This window comes from Takifugu flavidus, chromosome 4 (genome assembly GCF_003711565.1).
Source record: "Takifugu flavidus isolate HTHZ2018 chromosome 4, ASM371156v2, whole genome shotgun sequence".
Taxonomy (NCBI): Eukaryota; Metazoa; Chordata; class Actinopteri; order Tetraodontiformes; family Tetraodontidae; genus Takifugu; species Takifugu flavidus.
In genome coordinates this window covers 11,674,008-11,691,690 of record NC_079523.1, presented here as the reverse complement: position 1 = coordinate 11,691,690, position 17,683 = coordinate 11,674,008, and the positions used below count along the sequence as shown (strand labels likewise).

At 45.1% G+C, this 17,683-nt stretch overlaps 3 protein-coding genes and 1 long non-coding RNA gene across 5 annotated transcripts; all 4 read right to left on the bottom strand.

Moving 5' to 3' along the window:
- Positions 1 to 4,595, bottom strand: mcrs1 (microspherule protein 1). Its single transcript, XM_057030884.1, has 14 exons — positions 4,392 to 4,595; positions 3,648 to 3,802; positions 3,437 to 3,575; positions 3,180 to 3,344; positions 3,000 to 3,109; positions 2,803 to 2,911; positions 2,583 to 2,721; positions 2,343 to 2,418; positions 2,225 to 2,253; positions 2,036 to 2,128; positions 1,879 to 1,961; positions 1,717 to 1,804; positions 400 to 527; positions 1 to 324 (listed from the first exon to the last, which is right to left on the bottom strand). Exons 1-14 carry the CDS (start codon positions 4,392 to 4,394, stop codon positions 238 to 240), a joined length of 1,404 nt encoding a protein of 467 aa, XP_056886864.1. The 5' UTR covers positions 4,395 to 4,595; the 3' UTR covers positions 1 to 237.
- Positions 4,596 to 6,144: 1,549 nt separating this feature from the next.
- On the bottom strand, positions 6,145 to 10,130 carry LOC130524606 (25-hydroxyvitamin D-1 alpha hydroxylase, mitochondrial). Its single transcript, XM_057030881.1, has 9 exons — positions 9,706 to 10,130; positions 9,096 to 9,286; positions 8,660 to 8,850; positions 8,364 to 8,564; positions 8,088 to 8,251; positions 7,845 to 8,011; positions 7,681 to 7,762; positions 7,397 to 7,594; positions 6,145 to 7,057 (listed from the first exon to the last, which is right to left on the bottom strand). The coding sequence occupies exons 1-9, from the start codon at positions 9,916 to 9,918 to the stop codon at positions 6,944 to 6,946; spliced, it is 1,521 nt and encodes a 506-aa protein (XP_056886861.1). The 5' UTR covers positions 9,919 to 10,130; the 3' UTR covers positions 6,145 to 6,943.
- A 787-nt stretch (positions 10,131 to 10,917) lies between these two features.
- On the bottom strand, positions 10,918 to 13,248 carry LOC130524615 (uncharacterized). Its single transcript, XR_008950172.1, has 2 exons — positions 13,011 to 13,248; positions 10,918 to 12,922 (listed from the first exon to the last, which is right to left on the bottom strand). It is a non-coding gene; the product is annotated as an uncharacterized LOC130524615 (long non-coding RNA).
- Positions 13,249 to 13,309: 61 nt separating this feature from the next.
- mettl1 (methyltransferase 1, tRNA methylguanosine) lies at positions 13,310 to 17,370 on the bottom strand. 2 transcript variants are annotated; one of them, XR_008950171.1, is made up of 6 exons: positions 17,140 to 17,370; positions 16,667 to 16,794; positions 16,388 to 16,572; positions 15,055 to 15,168; positions 13,818 to 14,011; positions 13,310 to 13,686 (listed from the first exon to the last, which is right to left on the bottom strand). XR_008950171.1 is itself a non-coding variant. In XM_057030894.1 (6 exons), the coding sequence occupies exons 1-6, from the start codon at positions 17,220 to 17,222 to the stop codon at positions 13,570 to 13,572; spliced, it is 729 nt and encodes a 242-aa protein (XP_056886874.1). In that variant the 5' UTR covers positions 17,223 to 17,370; the 3' UTR covers positions 13,310 to 13,569. The 2 variants fall into 2 exon arrangements, 1 of the variants encoding a protein (XP_056886874.1); XM_057030894.1 differs by having other exon boundaries at positions 13,910 to 14,011.
- Between the last annotated feature and the right edge of the window lie 313 nt (positions 17,371 to 17,683).

The following is a 17,683-nucleotide window of genomic DNA, read 5'->3' as shown; positions in this document are numbered from 1 at the left end:
TCAGAAATGTGTACACCTTTAATACATGTTTAAAAGCTTTAGTACACAACTTTTATACAATATTCTGAAAATGTGAAAACCAAAGCTCTACCATGACACCATCTACAGTCCTCTTAACTATTGTATTCCAGGTTTTGTGTGTTCAGCAGTTTCCTATTTCCCACTGATGTGGCAGTCTGATTATCAGATACAGCTGGACTGGATCCGAAGTGCCCTGTGTGTTCACATCAGCTGGGTTCACTGCTGCGTCATCTTTGCCGCCTCGGCCTTTATTAAGGTGATGAGTTCCAGGTTTATCAGAAACACAAATCTGAGACCTGCGATCTGCGGAGGCGGACACAATTGGTTAGCATGATTCGATTCAGCCTGAATTTAGAGGATAATCCTTCCTGCACGTACCTCTACCACTGAGTTGTTGTTAAGTTTCCACTTGCTGCCTGACAGAACCGGCCTGCCGTCGATGTAGATGGGCCGCCGTCCCTCGTTGGCGATGAGGAAGTCCCCGTTATTTTTCAGTTTGATAATTCCTGCAGAGGGAGACGCACATGATGGTCACTTACACAAACACAGACGCAGCAGCTGCAAACAGTAGTGATGGGACGGGCGACACTGGTGCGTCAACACTGTGCCGAGAGCTCAAGAGTATCGGTGCGTGTATCGCTTTAAGAAAGAATCATGTGACCGATACAGGAGCCGTATCGTTTGGATGTGCCACGCCAAAGTGTGTTTATAAGGAAACAAACTGTATCGACATGTCGTGGGTTTGTTGGATGGAGTTATGCAGTTGCGCAATTATGGATCGTTCTAAGAAGTTTTCCCCAGTGTGGAATAGTTTTGATCTTGTGACGCCAAACAAGGGAAATCTTTTTCTCCTTTGAGCATTGTTTACTGTTATATACAATTTTTAACGGTGGCGCATTGCACTGACTTTATCAAGTGAATGACCTGTGATACATATGATAGTCAGTTAAAAAGCCTTACAGTTGCTTTATTCATTTTATCTCATAATAACGAGATCCTGATCTCGAAATCATGAGATGGGGTGAATGCAATGCGCCACCTTAGTTTTGACTCTGTTCTGGTAAGAGGTTTGAATTGTTTTCAGATAAATTCACTTTTTATGTTATTGTAGGTGAAGTGTCGGCTCTGCTCCACAGAGCTATCTTACATCAATAAGAGCACTTCATCAATGCTGATGCATTATAGAGCTCGGCATGGCAATGAAGAATTGGCAGATACTCGTGAGAGAACCAGAAAACATATCCACATCTGCATCAACTTGCACTTAAAACTCTCTGCTCACCATCGTCATCTGCACCGTGTGAAAGAGTATTTTCTAAGGCTGGGGAGCTGGTGTTTAAGAGGAGAAATCACCTTGGAGCAAAGACACTCCAAAAACTTTTGTTTCTCAATAAAAATTCATAAACTAATCAGTTTTTGTATTATTTCATATGATTTAACAGTTAAGTTAACAAAAAATGTGTGTACATAAGTAAAAAATTGTAACTCTGAATTGTAATCCTTTCATAACTACTGCAGGGGTCACTATTGGGTGACCAACACCGTATCAATACAGTGCCGACACAGTTTGTGTAGTGTGTCAATACACTCCTTAAGGTATCATCGTCCCATCACTAGCAAACAGACGCTATTAATAATCCAATATACAGCGGCAAGATCGTGAAGCATCGGTTATAAAACAGTGTATTACTCTACCTTGTTTTCTCGATATTTTCCACGCCGGCCCCTCCAACGACAGATCTATATCTATAGGTTTGTCCTTGGTCGCCCTTCCCAGTGTTATCTATATGCACAACAAAGATAATACTAATTGGCAGGCTGATGCCATGTCAACATGGCTCCTGTAGTTAAACGTACCTCTCTTGACCTCATGAGGTAGCGTACCATCCGTCCTCTTAACGCCGCCAGCGTCTGGTTGTCAAAGTCAGGCATGCTCATCCCTGATGACCCAACACACACTTCAATAGACGCAAACAAACACAAGCCTTTTCTGGGCGAGTGACCTTTTACACACCGGTGATATTGTCGACTAAGACCTGCCAACGAGGCAACTCTTGCTCCAGCTGCCTGATCTCCTTCTTTTGGTGACGATCGGAAATCATCAGTTCTGCAGTCAAAAACGGGGGTAAAGGGGAAGAATTAAATCACCGTTCAACATTCCTCTGCGGGTCAGACGGACAAGACCTTCACGACTGTATCTTACCATGTTCCAGCACCTCATCTCGACCGTCCCTGAGTCACAGAGACAAAATTAGCCACTAAATATCTAAATACAAACATTTAGCTTGAGGTGAAAACTGCTGCAGTAAAGGGCGTCTTACTTTAACTTTACATCATCGACCATCTGCTCTGCATCAGAGAAGTTCAGCACCTGATCACCTTTAGGGAGCGGCTGAACTGCAAAAGCAAAACAGAGCCAAGAATCATCACTTTATTCAAGTAAACTCAGAAAGATTCCTCGTATACTTTAACCCCCTCCCCAAATATTACATTTTAACCCAATTAAACTGATTGACTCTTCAAACGTAGTTCCTTTGCACGTGCAAGATTAATTGTTATACCAGTTTGGTCTTCCAGTAGGTAGTACTGTTTTAGTAGCTGCCAGTGAACCAGGAGGCTCTTGGGGGTGCGAGCTGAGTGAAAGACGTGAGGGTGTTTACTCAGGAGCTCCAGGAATGTTTCCAGTTTGGGCTGACTTGTCTATTCAGGAAGGGGGGTGGTGTCAATGTTAATGCAAAAATTTGGTTGATCACCACAACAAAATCGAAAAGATTTACTTACAGAGCTGATCTTGGCCAGCAACGCCTCCTCGGCCTGACTGAAGAGCGCTTTGCTTTGGATCGCTGCGATGGCTTCTGGGTGCAGCTGACGCATGGCCTGCCATGCTAGCCTTGCAAGACAAATGGCAATAAAGGGTTCATTCCTAGTATTTCAAAGTGCAAGGGTGGTGTCAAACTGCTGCACGAGATGTCTCTTACTTGGAGATGACAGGATCATAGAGAAGCGCGTACCACCTCTCTTTAATCTCCCGCAGTGTGAAGCGACAGCTGAACTTGACCCCCAGATGGACGCAGGTGAGGTCTGAGGTCTACAGACGTATGGCGGCTCGTTATTTTGTGCCGCTTTATAAACAGAAGTAAATAACAATAATAACCAACCTGTAAAACTGCATTTATGAGCAGAAGGTCATCGGTGGATTTCCACCGGCCTAAATCTTTAGTGATGTGTAGAGGTTGTTTGCTTTTTTTCACTCTTTTAGTGATGGGTGCAGGGTTTACTACCATGGTGAGAGGCGGTGTGAGAACGCCTCCTGATTTTGTTACCTGAGTTACATAAACACACACAAAAAATATCCATCAAAACGCCGCCGTCTTCCTATTCCTCTGAATAATCCACAAACTCTTCAGTTACGTACCTTCTTCTTCTCAGTAGATGAAGGCTCGCTCCCTGAACAGCGGACAGGCTCTATGACAGGCGTGCCTTTGACTCGACTGGAGGACTTCACTAAACTGCTCTCCACCAGCTCATCGTCAAACTTTTTCCTCTTTATTGACCTAATACAGAGACCAAATTCTGGTTTTGGTGCACAAAAGGTTTCAGCACAAAAAGAAAAGTTTTGTTCAAACCTGGACGAGCTTCTACGTTTAGGAACACCACTTCCAAAAGCTTGTGCTGCTGTCCTTTTTACATCTTTTACTCCAAGCGACTCTTCATCCTCAGATCGACTCTGGGCACCAGTGACCCCCATTGGTGACCCAACCACAGGGTCACCAGCCTGCATCTGTCCAGACACAAGTCAATCCAGTTAAAACAGAATACAAGTACAGTAGTTCTCATATTTACTGTAAATAATGACTCATTGAGTTAAGTTAGATTTTCCATGGGTCAATTTACAAGCCTTTTGGGCAACACTGGTCAAGGAGAACAAGAACACTCCTTCAAATTTTAATTTTAAAACTTGTAATTCCAACTCTTGTTCCAAGAACCTGTAATTACAATGTGGCTTTACAGATACAATCTGTATTATTTGTAACATAAATAAAAAGCAGCTTCTTGTTTTGATTCAGGTTTAAAGTAAATTAAAAAAATACAAAACCCAAAAAACACTAACGACTAGCGACATGTCTTTGTTTACATGCCATGTTAGCTGTGCACCGCTTCCTGTTGTCGTCCATAAGTAACGTTTGCTACAAAACACACAGCTTTGGGGACACAACAATCATGCCAATTTTCGCTGCACACCGATACGTCAAATTATCCACTGCAAATTACTCAAAACAACGCGGGTTTTACAATATAATGATACTGAGCTAGCACAGTGTTAGCTTGAGAGCTAATGCAAACAGCTAACGTTGCGCCGTATGGCTCACCATTTCTTGATATCTGGCTTCTTTGCGATAGAAAATTCCGTGGTCTGGAGTTACAACGGTCTATAATTGGTCCTGATAAATATGTACTAGCTAGCTACATGACTAAGTATCTACAGTAAATGTTTAGTATCGCTCTCTGTACACATGTTAGCATTAGCTGCACCGTCGGCCTTTTTCCTTCTGCGAGGTTTTATTATGTTTGACAAACACCTTTGTGGCGCATTAGCGCCACCCTATGGATACTGTGTGGCATGGCAAATAATCCCGTACGATCATAAGCGTCATTGTCCATATTACATTTACAGACCCTGTTACTGTTTTTTTTACGTAAAACATCCCTTTATTATTAAATAGTGTGTCCTGCTGGATAGGATACTATATTATCATCATAATTGTTTCGTTTATGTCCAAAGAAATCCACCAAAATGTGTATTATCTGTTCATATCATACATGTATTTAGTCTGTTTGGTCTGTTTTACTGTTTTACTACTCCAATTCTTAGTTCCTCAGCTTTTAGCTTTTATACCTTTTATCCCATTTACTGTTTCAGTCCTTCAGTTTTTAGCTCCAGTGTCTCCTCATGGTGTTTCCTCATGGGGGCCTGCCAGGCTGGGAGATGTTTCTGGTCTACCGCTGGAGGTGCTGTCCCATTGTCGACCCTGGCCTGGGTGGTTAGGGGGCTCTGTGCTTTGGTGTGGAGCCTCCGGTCTGTCTGGGTCCGGGTGGTCTTTGTGGCGGTACCACCTGTGGTCACGGACCGTGGCCTCCCTCGGCCTGGTGGGCCTCCAAAGGTGGCGTCTCCTTCGCCTCAGGTCTCGGTGCCCAGCCATGTCTCAGCTTGCCTCAGCTTGTTTATGTGTTTGGGTGTGTGTGTAAGTGTGTTGTATGCATGTGTGTGTGTCTGTCCTTTTCTTGATTCTGTTGTTCTCTTTGCTGTTTTTATCCTTTGTGAGGCACTTTGTGCTACCTAGCGTATGAAAGTGCCATATAAATAAAGATTGATTGATTGATTGATTGATTGATTGATTGATGTATTGGCTAAATTATGATGTGGGTATAAATGTGCATTTTTATCTCAATGTTTTATGTTCTACACTTTCTCTATTGATGTCCAGACACGTAAAAAGCCATACCTCTTGAAATGCCTTTTTTGTCACTGTATCAGATTTAGTTCATATGTTGCACGGATAACAAACTGTGAGCTAAAGTTATACATATATAGTCAGTAGTAATAGAAGTTTATATAACACACTAGGTTTTTATTTTTTACCAAAGCCAGTTGGCTTTGGAAGAGCAAAGGTCAGTGTTACCAAAATGTAATCAGCTGTTCCTGGGATCATTCTCACTGTTTCTTGGAAATTTCATTAAAATCACTTTACAGACAGACAGACAGACAGACAGACAGACAGACAGACAGACAGACGTCATCTGTCACATAACCTCCTTGGCAGAGGTAACAAAAGTCATCTGCTGCATCACAGCCACATGCAGCCCACATGGCCGCATCTCTCAGGAACTTTGGCGCTCTGGGGGCTTATTACTTGAAAGTGACTGCCTGCATGAGTCATGGGCGTTACATTGTGTTCCTTCACATTATTTGGTGCAGCTGATGTTGTTAAATCTCAAGGGGGGATGCCAAATTATGACGCACAAAGGGGATTATTCTTGTCCTAAGAGACAACTGTGCCATGATTAGCAGCAGTGAAATCACCAAAATAAAACGCGTTCTCTAATGCATAAACTTAAACAGGGGCGGATGTCAAGCATGCAATGCTTTAATGAAATTTACACTCAGTTTTTCACAATTGCATTGAATTAGAATAAATACATGATCAGACGCTCGGGTCCCTATTTACAAAAGACGGTGGCGCATCAAGTTTAAACAGGAGTACATTGTACCGCACAATTGAACTAGAAATGCAAATAATTGTACAAAATGTAACTTTTTGGTCACTTTAAACAACACAAACACATACATCTACCCATCATTTTACCATCTGACTGACTCTAACCATCTTCACCATATTTCAGTGGAAGCTGAGATGTTTCAGACACATCCATGTGTCATTCTGAGAGGCTGCTGCCAAGCTTGGCTGATCATGCATCTCAGATTTAGAGACGTGTAATGTGCCTCATGTGTACTAGAAACATTCCTAGAAACAGTCGTCTGTGTGTGAGTGTGTGTGTGTGTGTGTGTGTGCGCACTGTCAGGAGCCTGCTAATGCTGATGTACTTAAGAGTGTCTATAATCAGATTGATCTTATCCAGACTCCATGTTCACTGAGCTCTGCCTCAGTCTTGTCTTTTGTGCAAATGTGCTTTATGTTCTGCTAGCGGAGGATCATCATTCGCTCAACCTTCTCCACGCCTCAGGCCCTCCACGCCGTCAGACGAGGGGTGCTTTGGTCTCTGCCGGGGTCAAAAGTTGAAGGATTGTTTGAAGTGATCCCCCATCCCCTCACGTACGCTTCCTGGGATAGCTTCGCCTGCTAGCGTGCGCTACCGCAGAGAGGCTCGTGCTGCAGTTCGTATCAGAGGAGATTAGAGCGGGTCATCGTTCAGTGAACTGCAGGTTGATGACATTTTCAGGGACCAGCAGTGTCCGTGTCATGGGCTTCACGGAAATCCCTTCTGGGTCCGGCTTGATGTCAAACTCCAGCAGGATCTAACATGGACAGAATACAGGATGACTTCAATGCATCAGGTCCCCTGGTGCTCAAGCACATTAAATCACCAAATGAAACCAGCCGGAGAAAAGTTTGTAACCACTGTTAAAAGTGCTGTTTAAATGTGCTATAATTATAACAAACAGTTTGGGAACTTTTTCTCCTTTTATACCTAATTTTTAGCCATTCACTTTAGTTATATTATTCATTCAGCTAAGCTAACATGCTAATAATAAAGACCACAAATTCACTGTTTTGGGATTTCTGCCTTTTTCTTTTGTCCAGTAGGGTCAATAATCTAATAGGACCAAACCAGCTCCTTTGCATCCGAAACTCACCCTGGCAACAGCAAGGTAGAGCTCCAGCTCAGCGATACGTCGACCTATGCAGCTGCGCTTTCCGACCCCAAAGGGTACGGAGGCATACGGATGGTGGCTCTGCTCCTTGTTCAACCAGCGCTGGGGCAGGAATTCATCCGGGCGTGGAAACACGGCAGGATCCCGCGATGTTGCATAGTGGCAGAGGGTGATCAGAGTCTGCATGGAGTCAGAGAGCGAAGACTCAACACCCGCAGTCAGATCAGTGCAGCGTGCCGGTGCACGTTTGCCCTTGACACACTCACGTTTTTTGGGATGAGGTAGCCTCCGACTTGAATGTCTCTCTCTGTGATCACTCTGGCGTTGGCAGGAATAACGGGGTACAACCTGAAAAACAGGAGTTCGCCCTTTTTGAAAAAGGTAAAGCAAATGTTTCTCCAAACGGGGAGGGAAACCTTTTGATTCCCACCTGAGTACTTCTTTGATTGTGGCCTTCAGCAGAGGCATCTGGGCCACGTCGGCTGCCGTCGGTACCCTTTGACCCCCCAGCACGCTCAGCACCTCCTCCCGCAGCGAGGCCTGCACCGCCTGGTGACGGGACAGCTCGTACAGCGACCAGGACAAAGTGCTGGAGATCTAAAAGGAGAGGTGCGGGTGACCGGTGAGCTAATCAGCTGGACCAGCAGGAGGTCGGCGGCGAGGTCGGTCCTACCGTGTCCACTCCCGCCAGGAGCAGCTCGGTCACATTGCTGTAGACGGTCTTCATGGGCAGACTGGTCCGCGACAAGAAATAGGTGAGATATCGCCCCTCCACCTCCTCTCCGCGGGCGATTTTCTCCGCCTCGGCGGCCATTCGCTGGTCGATGTGACCCTTCGCTGCAGCCAGGGAAGGTCAGATCATTGACACGCTGTAGCTTTCATGTTACTATGCACATGTGTATCATTTCTTCTTGTTTTCTCATCCCAAAGGCAGTTTGATGAGACGTACCGAAGTCAAACATGTAGTCCCAGCACTGGCAGAAGACGTTCCAGGGTTTGGGGAACAGTTGGTGCATCCAGCTCGGCATCGCCATGGTGAGGAGCGTCATCACAAACATGGTATTGATGCACTGAATGAAACGCTCCGTCTCCTCGGGGACGATCTTGTCCAGGCAGCCGATTCTGGACTCGAACAGCACCGAGGAAACGCCTGCGATTAAAGGAGAAATGCTTCATAATCAGGTCGTAATGCCGCAGAAACCCGTGCAACAACAGCTGTCGTGCGCGTGGGACACTCCCCCTCACCCTCGAGGCCGAAGCGATAGAACTCGCTGGCGATGTCGGTGACGAGGCCCTGGGAGCTTCTGCGGAGGCGGAGTTTGGTGATCAAGTCGTCGACCACGCTGTTGAGGGTTTGGTCGTAAGCTTCCACGGCCTTCGGTCGCAGCATGTGCTTCCCCAGGAGGCTCCTGATGGACTGCCACTCCTCCCCTTCGCTGGAAACAGGAAATTATAAAGAGGATTTAGGAAGTGACCACAAAGATGACCGAGGTTGTGGGTGTTTGACGAGACAGAGTTGAAATAAAGTACATCAAAGTCCATTTGGTGCCTAATGTAAGTGGCTCAATTGACTCTGTTTAGGACCTGAAAGTGTCCTTGAGGATTTTTTTTCCGTTTGAATAAAAGATTTTGCTCAAAAATTTCAGATGCAGGCGAGTCTTAATGAGACTGGGGGACTCACGATGTCAGCAGTCCATAGTGATGTCCTCGGAGTCTCCTGTAGTCCTTCCAGGAGGAGAGGTCGGAGCGCATGGGGTGCTGGCCCTCCTTCCTGAGGACCTGCTCGATCAGCGCCGGATCAGCCACGTGCACTGTCAGGATCGGACCGAAGCTCGCCTTCCACATGGGCCCGTACCGCCTCACTCCTTCCAGCTGTGAAACAGGAGACAGACAGAGGCCTGGACGGGTTAAGACCACATTGGGCTGCTCGATCCACATGCAAAAATCCAACCTTTCAATTGAACCGATCCTGGAGAGGTGGATTAATCTTCCTTCTCCGACCTTGTGTGGTGCAGGATTGCTACAATAATGCAACATTTCTGACACTTTACAACTTCTAATGCTGTGATGGAGAAGCCCATCACGGTGCTTATCCAGCAATCACACGAGACACTCAAATAACCTCCCAGAATTTGTTCGAACTCTCCAGTAAACTTCATTTGGAACGAGTCAGAAAGTGCACGAACGGTGCCCTTTTTCTGCTCGCATCCTTTTCACTCAACATGGGGTAATAAGTCTTATTTGGTCCGCGGTATTTGTGCAGCGTGCGGGGTTTGGGTGCGTCCTCGTACCTGTAACTCATGCAGTCGCGACAGTCCCCGTTTGGCGAACAGGTCCCAGGCGAAGCTGGCGACCGACGGTCCGGGCATGTCGCCCAAAGGCTTCACAGCCTGCGGCCGGGCTGACGCGCACTCAGCCCACCTCTCCATCCACTTAACCAGAGGAGAGGCGCTCCGGCAGGACACCCTGAGAGCTTGCTGCAGCATCTTTCTCGCACTGACCATGAAGCGGTGGCCGGACGCAGATCGGAACTCATTTTTATTTGCCCAACTGGAGGCTCTATTTATAAAGGGGCGTCGTGCTCCTCGAACCCGCGCAGATAAACCGAGAAATTTGCTTATTCTGGGCCAATCGTGGATGCAAATCCGGCCGAGGCTCCTCCCCGGCTGGATGGGAGCGCGAAGACGCGGGGAGAGCCGAAGGTGTGTCCAATCAGAGGACAGGAGATGGACCATCCCAGACACTGCACACGTGCAACTCTCACCCCCCAACACCCCCCCCCCCCACACACACACACACACACACACCAACCCCCCCACCTCCACCCCATCTTACACATCTTGATGTCTATAATCTAATTTCTATGATATAAAAATCCAGACTGCAGAAGTTATTGCGCATTGTTTGTCGCTGTTTCCCAGATTAGGTAGAAAAGTGGAAGGAAGCAGCCTCTGTCAGACCTGCAGCTCTGTTTACACAGATATGGCCCCCGCTTTTTGCTGAGTTGGTGGGTTTCCCAGCCAGGGAGGAAATTCTGACCTGATTTCATACGAAGTGGAATTTGTCCAAAGCCAGTGTGTGTGAAGTAAACCCCCCTCCCAGGTTTGTACCCAGAACCGTCTGTGGCAGTCGCCCCCATTATTTGATTTCCTTCAAACGATCACCCTAATTCACAGAATTCTCACTCTTTCCCCACACTGCTGACCCAGAGGCCAGACGGGAGCTGAACAATTGACCGTTTGAACAAATTCAGAACATTAATTGTGGATATTGTTTTAAAATATTGAGTTATTGAGTTGGAAATAGGAATGAGCTCATAATTACCTCATTGCGTGCGATAGTAATCGAGACATTATGAAAGCAAGATGTTTTACCTTAACAAACTCCTGAGAGCAGCAAAAATGCGAGTTGTCCACATATCGTTTACTTTTCGGTTCACCATTAGCCAGGTCGAACAATTGAATTGTGGGAACAAGCGTGAAACACTGACGGCTGGAGTCCCCTACTCATACATGTAGCATTTGCATTTTTATTGTGTTTTACAGTGGACAATCTGGTTTGTGCGTCTTTTTTTATGACATAATGGCTTCACAAAGGTCAGATAAAGTACCAATCCAATCTCCTGCTCTCTGAGCCAAGATTAAGAGGGGAATAATGAGCTGTGATGGTTATGGGATCTTGTCTGGTATATTTCCCTCTATTAAATCACTAAAATGGTGGAGATGCAGTGACAATGCTTTAAAGTGGTGTCGCTCTATCTCAGTTTTGCTTCAACTTGGAAAAGAGAAACAAAAAAGATAAAAAGCGGTGATCATGACAACAAAGCCAAGGGACATTGCACAATGATCACTATAAGAAATGATGTGGACAAAACATTTGTATTTTGTATTTAATGACCAGCGGAACACTGCTGTTACATATCGGACTTTTTGTTGCTGAGTTATGCAAAAAAAAGCAAAAAAAGAAAGAAAACCCCTGCTGGGAGTTATCTTTAAGGGTCAGGAAGATAAAGTTGCTGACCTATGAAATGCACATGTACACACAAACAAGCGTCGATCAGTCACCGGTTCCGTTATAGGTGAAATTGATTCCTTTTGCAGAAGCGTGTACACGGCTGCACAAAACCTTTTAATGCACTCTTATAATTTACATTTGAACATCCCTTCTTCAGCTGTTTTTTAGAAAAATATTTCCATCCTGTGGGGAACGCTTCTCTTCAGTTCCTGCCCACAGCTGGATGATCACTTTGGACCACACACACGGAGGAAGAAATTAAACTCCCCCCAAAATCCAGCCTTTTGTAACTAATCACCTTGGTAACAGGGGATTAATATCGATTAAGGGAAGTGTAAGAAATCCTGCAAAAGAATGCTTTCTTTGTGCTTTTGGGGTTGTGTGAGCTGATGAGTTCCAGTTGTAGATGTAGAGGTCAGCGGGGAGAGGAACCAGGTATTCACCCTCACTGTACTGGCATAATGCCCAAAGTGGGGGAAGAAGGGTGCTAAAAGTATGTTAAAAGTTAATGGCTGCTGGTCTTGGTGGTATCAGAAGGGTGTGTGGCTCAGAGGTGGAGTGGTGGGTCTGTCAACAGGACACTGAGGATTATATTTGATCCGCTTCTGCACTCGTAGAAGACTAGGTTGAAGATTCCATCTTCTTAGGATCAAAAGGGAAGGAAACACCAGCTACTGGCTCCCCAACCCCCACACAATCGACGCACATTAACCATGGAGGCGTCCCCGGGGCACAGATGTGAACCAGCGCTCAAATCTCTCAGATCAGGAAGGTCTAGACATGTTTGGTGACCAGTCCAGACTCCTGTTTGTTCAAGCTGATGTAAACACTGAAGCAGGCGGAATGTTGTGTGCGGCAGGTGGGACCAGTTGGGAGCTGCAGCTGTTCTCCCACTGACAAAGAACCGTCCGGCATAAAAGAAACTTTGGAATAATTAACGCTCATAAAGGTTGGCGGGATAAAACCTCGTTTAAGATGTACGCAGGCTGGATGGGCTCGCTACAGGCACTCTGTTAATGAACGCTGGCCCCATCACTCATGCCCAGGTGCAACCAATTCCTGGGGTATGAAGCAAAGGCAACATCCACATGGTTTTTCTGGTGTTGCCAAATGGCGACGATTGGATTTTTAGGCGCCTGTAGCTCATCTAGTCAAAAACCATGCAGTGTCCTGATGATCGGGTTCGCTCTCAGCGGAGGGTGTGGGCTCAGCCGTCATGGGGAGGAAGGATTTTTTTTCCCCCATATATATTTCCACCCTGCAGGAAGCCACAGCCTCCATCACCATGGGAGCTTTTTTTCCTTGGCCCAGCATCTCCGCGTATTCAAAATCGGTTTGTCTTGGAACAGAAAACATCTCAGTAAATAGCAAGACTGCATATGTGCACTTAAGCCCACAAGCACATGTTTAACCCGTATATTTTGTACGGTAGGAACAGTGATCAGTGCTGCTGTCACAGATTCCCTCTGTGGAAAAGCAGTTTTCAGCGAGCCGCTGAAAGAAAAGCACTGGTTAAAAGGGCAGATTTCATTTTATATCAGGATGACTGATGCTTTTTAGCCTGTACCGGGTCAAGATTCACCTGGCGTCTGTGAAACGGGTCAACAACATGTCTGGGTCACGAACGCTGAGAGCTAAAGGAGCTGATTGGAGACTCCAAATTTCCCCTAGATGGGGATGGGAGTGTGTGTGTGTGTGTGTGCCTTGAATGGAGACCTGTCCAGGGTGTATTCCTGCAAAAATGACTGGAACCACAAACGAATCATTAGGCTCCCCTAAAACGAGGCTTTTGATTTCACGGCAAATGAGAACTCGGAACTTCCCGCCGAATCCAAGAGACAGCTCCCGACCGAGACGCAGATCGAGACATGGAAGCCATGCTGGCAAAAGCAGAGGTTTTGTTTTTATTATTTTTAGGAATTTGCAAAAGGAAAAAAAATATATTGAAATGCAACATAAAACAATTCTCGAGTCTCCTGTGCATTGAGATCCTTGTCTCAGCTTGTTCCTCAGTTTGGTGTAAAAGCCGAGGAATAAAAATGATGTGGCAAAAAAAACCCCAACAAAACACCCGGTAGCAGGAAATGCCACGAGACTGTCCATCTGTTGCGGACCCAAAGAACAGATCACGCACGTCCCTCTCAGCTCGTTTCCTCAACCCTCCGGAAAACCGCTAGAAAATTCTTGCCTCCGTTCCTCTGGACCTTCTTTCCTTCCTCGGTACAGGTCCCCAGACGACTAATGATGACGTCACTGACCTGCCAAAATGAGAGCAACGTTCTAATAACCTCATGTGAGCGATCATCCAGAACCATGTTAAGCAGCGAAGAGCTACTGAGCTCATTAATGAAGGACCGAGGCTCAGCTGTCACGTGTGTCCATATTTCACCTGTTATTAGAATCCATCCCTTTAAAGAATGTTACAGTAGGAGTTGACCTCTTTTATACACTGGTGTATAACAAGCTGCAGGAGCAACGTACCAGCTCTTCCTCCGGGACACGCGTGAACAGCGGATGCTCGGCAAAGTGCTTCACCATCCAGATGTGCACTTCCTCCACGTCTGTCATTGTGTACACCAAACCCTGACACGAGCACACAAACACAGGATCAATAAAAAACTTCTGGGAAAGAAAAAAAGAAATCTCGCCAAAGACAAAAATCGATCGCTTTGTTTAAGCAAACTGTTGTCTCCCTCCTCTTTTAAATGGTTTCATCAGCCCTTCCTAAGAGATAAAAATAACCCAGTGGCAACACAGAGGTTAATCACCTTTGTCACAGAGGAGGGTTAGCAAATAGCCTTTCTAGAAAAAAGGGTTCGAAGAAAACTCTTCTGCGACGTGCTAGCTTGTCACACATGCATCCGCCACTAAAGGAATTCTAGTGAAAGAGACCGAGAGTGCTTTTAAACACGTGGGACGGAAAAATGTGGGATCGCGACCACCTCAGCATGCGTTGCTCTGACGTGCGCAACAGCATCGAGAATGTTGCCCAACTTTATTTCAGTGAATTGGAGGATTTTCTGCGGGCAGAAATCAATTGATAAAATAAGGGCCAAGCCAATTCATTGAGCAACCTGCAGCTGGTTTCCAGAACGGCTGACGTCCTCTTTGAATGTCAAATAATTCTCATACTTGGGAGTTTAATAAAAATGCAGTGAAAGTTTGTAAGGAGGACTATAAAGGCTGTGTGTTTGTTAAGCACAGAGAACACTAAGGCCAGGATATCACTTATAAATGTAATTTTTAATTCAATGACTCAAACAGCAGATGCAGATTTGCACCGATAATTGGACCACTAGCTCAATAAACTGAAGCACCTCAAGCTAAAACTCTCCACGACATTCGCCTCTGTAAAGGTTTGAAACTCCAAGAATTCCATTTAACAGCACTCCCAAGGATGCCTACGTCAGCAAAAGCCCAACAGTCCCCTTAAAATAAAAATTCCTGGCTCTCTATCAAAATTTAATTGGTTATTTCTTGGCAGGTTCCCACCCCCGCCAGGTTTTGTTGAAACCTTTCCATTTTCCCCCATTTCTTGCACAATCCTGCTAAAACAACGGACATATTGTACATCTTATAGTCCAAATTCACCGTCAACGCCCGAGCAGGGCTGCTTTCGCACATACCCCGACTCTCAGCGTGTAGGCGTACTCTGCCAGCAGCGTGGGACTGATGATTCGCCATTTGTGTTTGGTCTTCTTGAAGTGAGGGTCAGGGAAGAGGAAGAACATCTTACTGAGCTGAAAGACACAGCATATTTGCAGACAGGCTTTAAATTTTGCTGCTCTGGAAGCTGGTTCCAAACGCCGCTTTATTGTCTCTGGTGTGTTGAAAGAGAAGAGAAGCCTGGGAGAGGCGCGCCACTGGCTGCACAATGAACCAGCTTCATGTCAAATTCTCTTTAATCATAGTAAGAAGCCTCAGTTTACGCTGCACAAATAAAAGCTTTATTGTATAAAAGTGCCCCCCTTTCTCTCTCCCTCTCTCTATTTATATACAGTATATATGATCATTTCCATTTAATCATATGTTACTCATATAGAAACCTTGACCAAAATTAAACACCGTTGTAGCGTTCTGTTCCCCATGCCCGCCCCCCTGTCATTTTCAATCACGCCGGGCACTTGAGGTGAGTTGGGGTTTTTTTTCAAGGGGCTGAAATTACCCACGGTACACTCAACCTACTGTATAAACTAATACGAGGTTCAACAAGTCACAGATTACAGCGGCTAATTGCGACGGATAAATGGCGGCTTGCACTCCTCTGTGCTGAGCGGATGTGATGCCTTGCGTCTCAGTCAATGACCCCATTGTGGTACAATCCAGGATTTATGGTGCAATTCATATAAATAATACAGTCCATATGTTGCACTGGGTACAGTAATCCCCCAAAGCCCAAACTGTTTTTCCTGGGATTCTTATGGACCTGGCATTGCCCGCAACAGCCTGTTAGCATTAACTTAATGATAATGTAGGCTCATTCTGATGAGCTGTTATAGAGACGTATATGTGGCCCAATTAGGTTCAATTTATGTCACAGCTGTATTATTACTATATAAAAGTGCCTAAAGGGTTGGGCTTTCCAGATCAGGGGAAAATGTACATGTATATTTGTTCAGCGCTGCAGGTTGAGTGCAATAAAGAACAGTGAAATCTTTTGTTTTAATAACACTGGCCATGCTAGCAGCACTGGAGACCTTTCATCAGGGATGTCATGCTATTGCCGTTGTTCTCAAGTGCTACAATGCCCGTTGCCGCATAGAAAAACAGTCGTCACAGCTGTGGATTCGATGACCAGGTGAGCACAAACCGCCATGAAAGCGGATGAACACAGAGAGTGGAAGCAACCAAACAGCTGATACATAAATATAGGGTAAAAAACATTCAACAACTGAACTGCACAGCGAGATAAGATGGAAAACTCCTGAAAAGAGTGAGGGACGACTCGTGAAAATGTACCTGTCCTTTACAGAAGAAGTTGGGGAGGTACTTCATGGCATTGCTACGAATGCAGGCTATGTTCTGGTATTTCTCTGATTCTGAGGCCCGCAGAGACTGGATCCGATCCCGAACATAATCTGAGACTTTGACTCGGATCTCAAGGCCCAGCATGAGCTTGTCTGGGAAAAGCGTTGACAACTCCACTGGAGGAAGGTAAAGACACAAAGGGAGATGGGAATGAAGCTTTTAGGAGATAACCAGCAGAACCACATCCGAACAAAAAGAACGTCAGATCACCTAAAAGTCCCCCATATCCACACCCTATGTCTGCAAACTCAACTTGATGGGTCTTATCTTCTGAGGATTTGCCAGGGAAGAAGTGTGGATACAACTGGGACCAGTCCATTTCCTCCGGACAAACAGGGCTGAGGCAAAAATTGGAGGTTAAAAACAGAACTGGTTTCCAATCAAGAAACATAAAAACAATAATATTATTAACACAACTGTTGCTAACAATTTGGATAACAATATGTATAATAATACAATTAATGTGAAAACCGTTATTGTATTTTGAGGGAGAAACCAAAGAAATTATAGCTGAATTGTAACTAAAATAAAAAGCTCCTAAATGACACTAGCATTAGTCGAACTATTTTAGCTTGCCAACTCCTTTATTACGAAAAGATAAACTGGATAATATCATTATCAGCTCGTAATAAAAAAAGTAGAGTACAATAAAGGTATTATATTAAATTATATTAGTCACTCACTAATCAAACGTATGATGAGCCATTGGGTTGGAATGAGCTCGTTGTCTGTAGTATTTTTTCTGCGGCATTGATGACGTACTCATGTCGAACTGAAAGCACTGACGGTATTCTATTTAAAAAAAATGTAAAATGATAAATTATTTAATTTATACTACAGTCGTGACACACTCCCAAAAAGTCACGCTGCGATCGGTTTTGCGGGTTGCGATCTGTTGTGGGTCGCATAGTTTTGACGTCATCGCTAGGCGTCCGTTCCTCTTGGTGGTTGCCAGGTTTGTTAACAGGCATCACTATTTACCATACTGAAGGGGAAAAAAATCAACAACAATAATAATAACTATATATGTGTGCGTGTGTGTGTGTCTACAACTAAATAGGGTTAGGGTTAGGGTTAAGACACCAGTTTCACTTTTCTGTGACTGTTGTAACACGTTTTCGGTTTCCTCCCAGCTGTACCAACTAAGCTCCAAATTTTTTTTCTGTGTTGACAGTAAAATTTCACAAACTCTTATGAAACATGTAGCAATAATTATAGTTTTCCAAA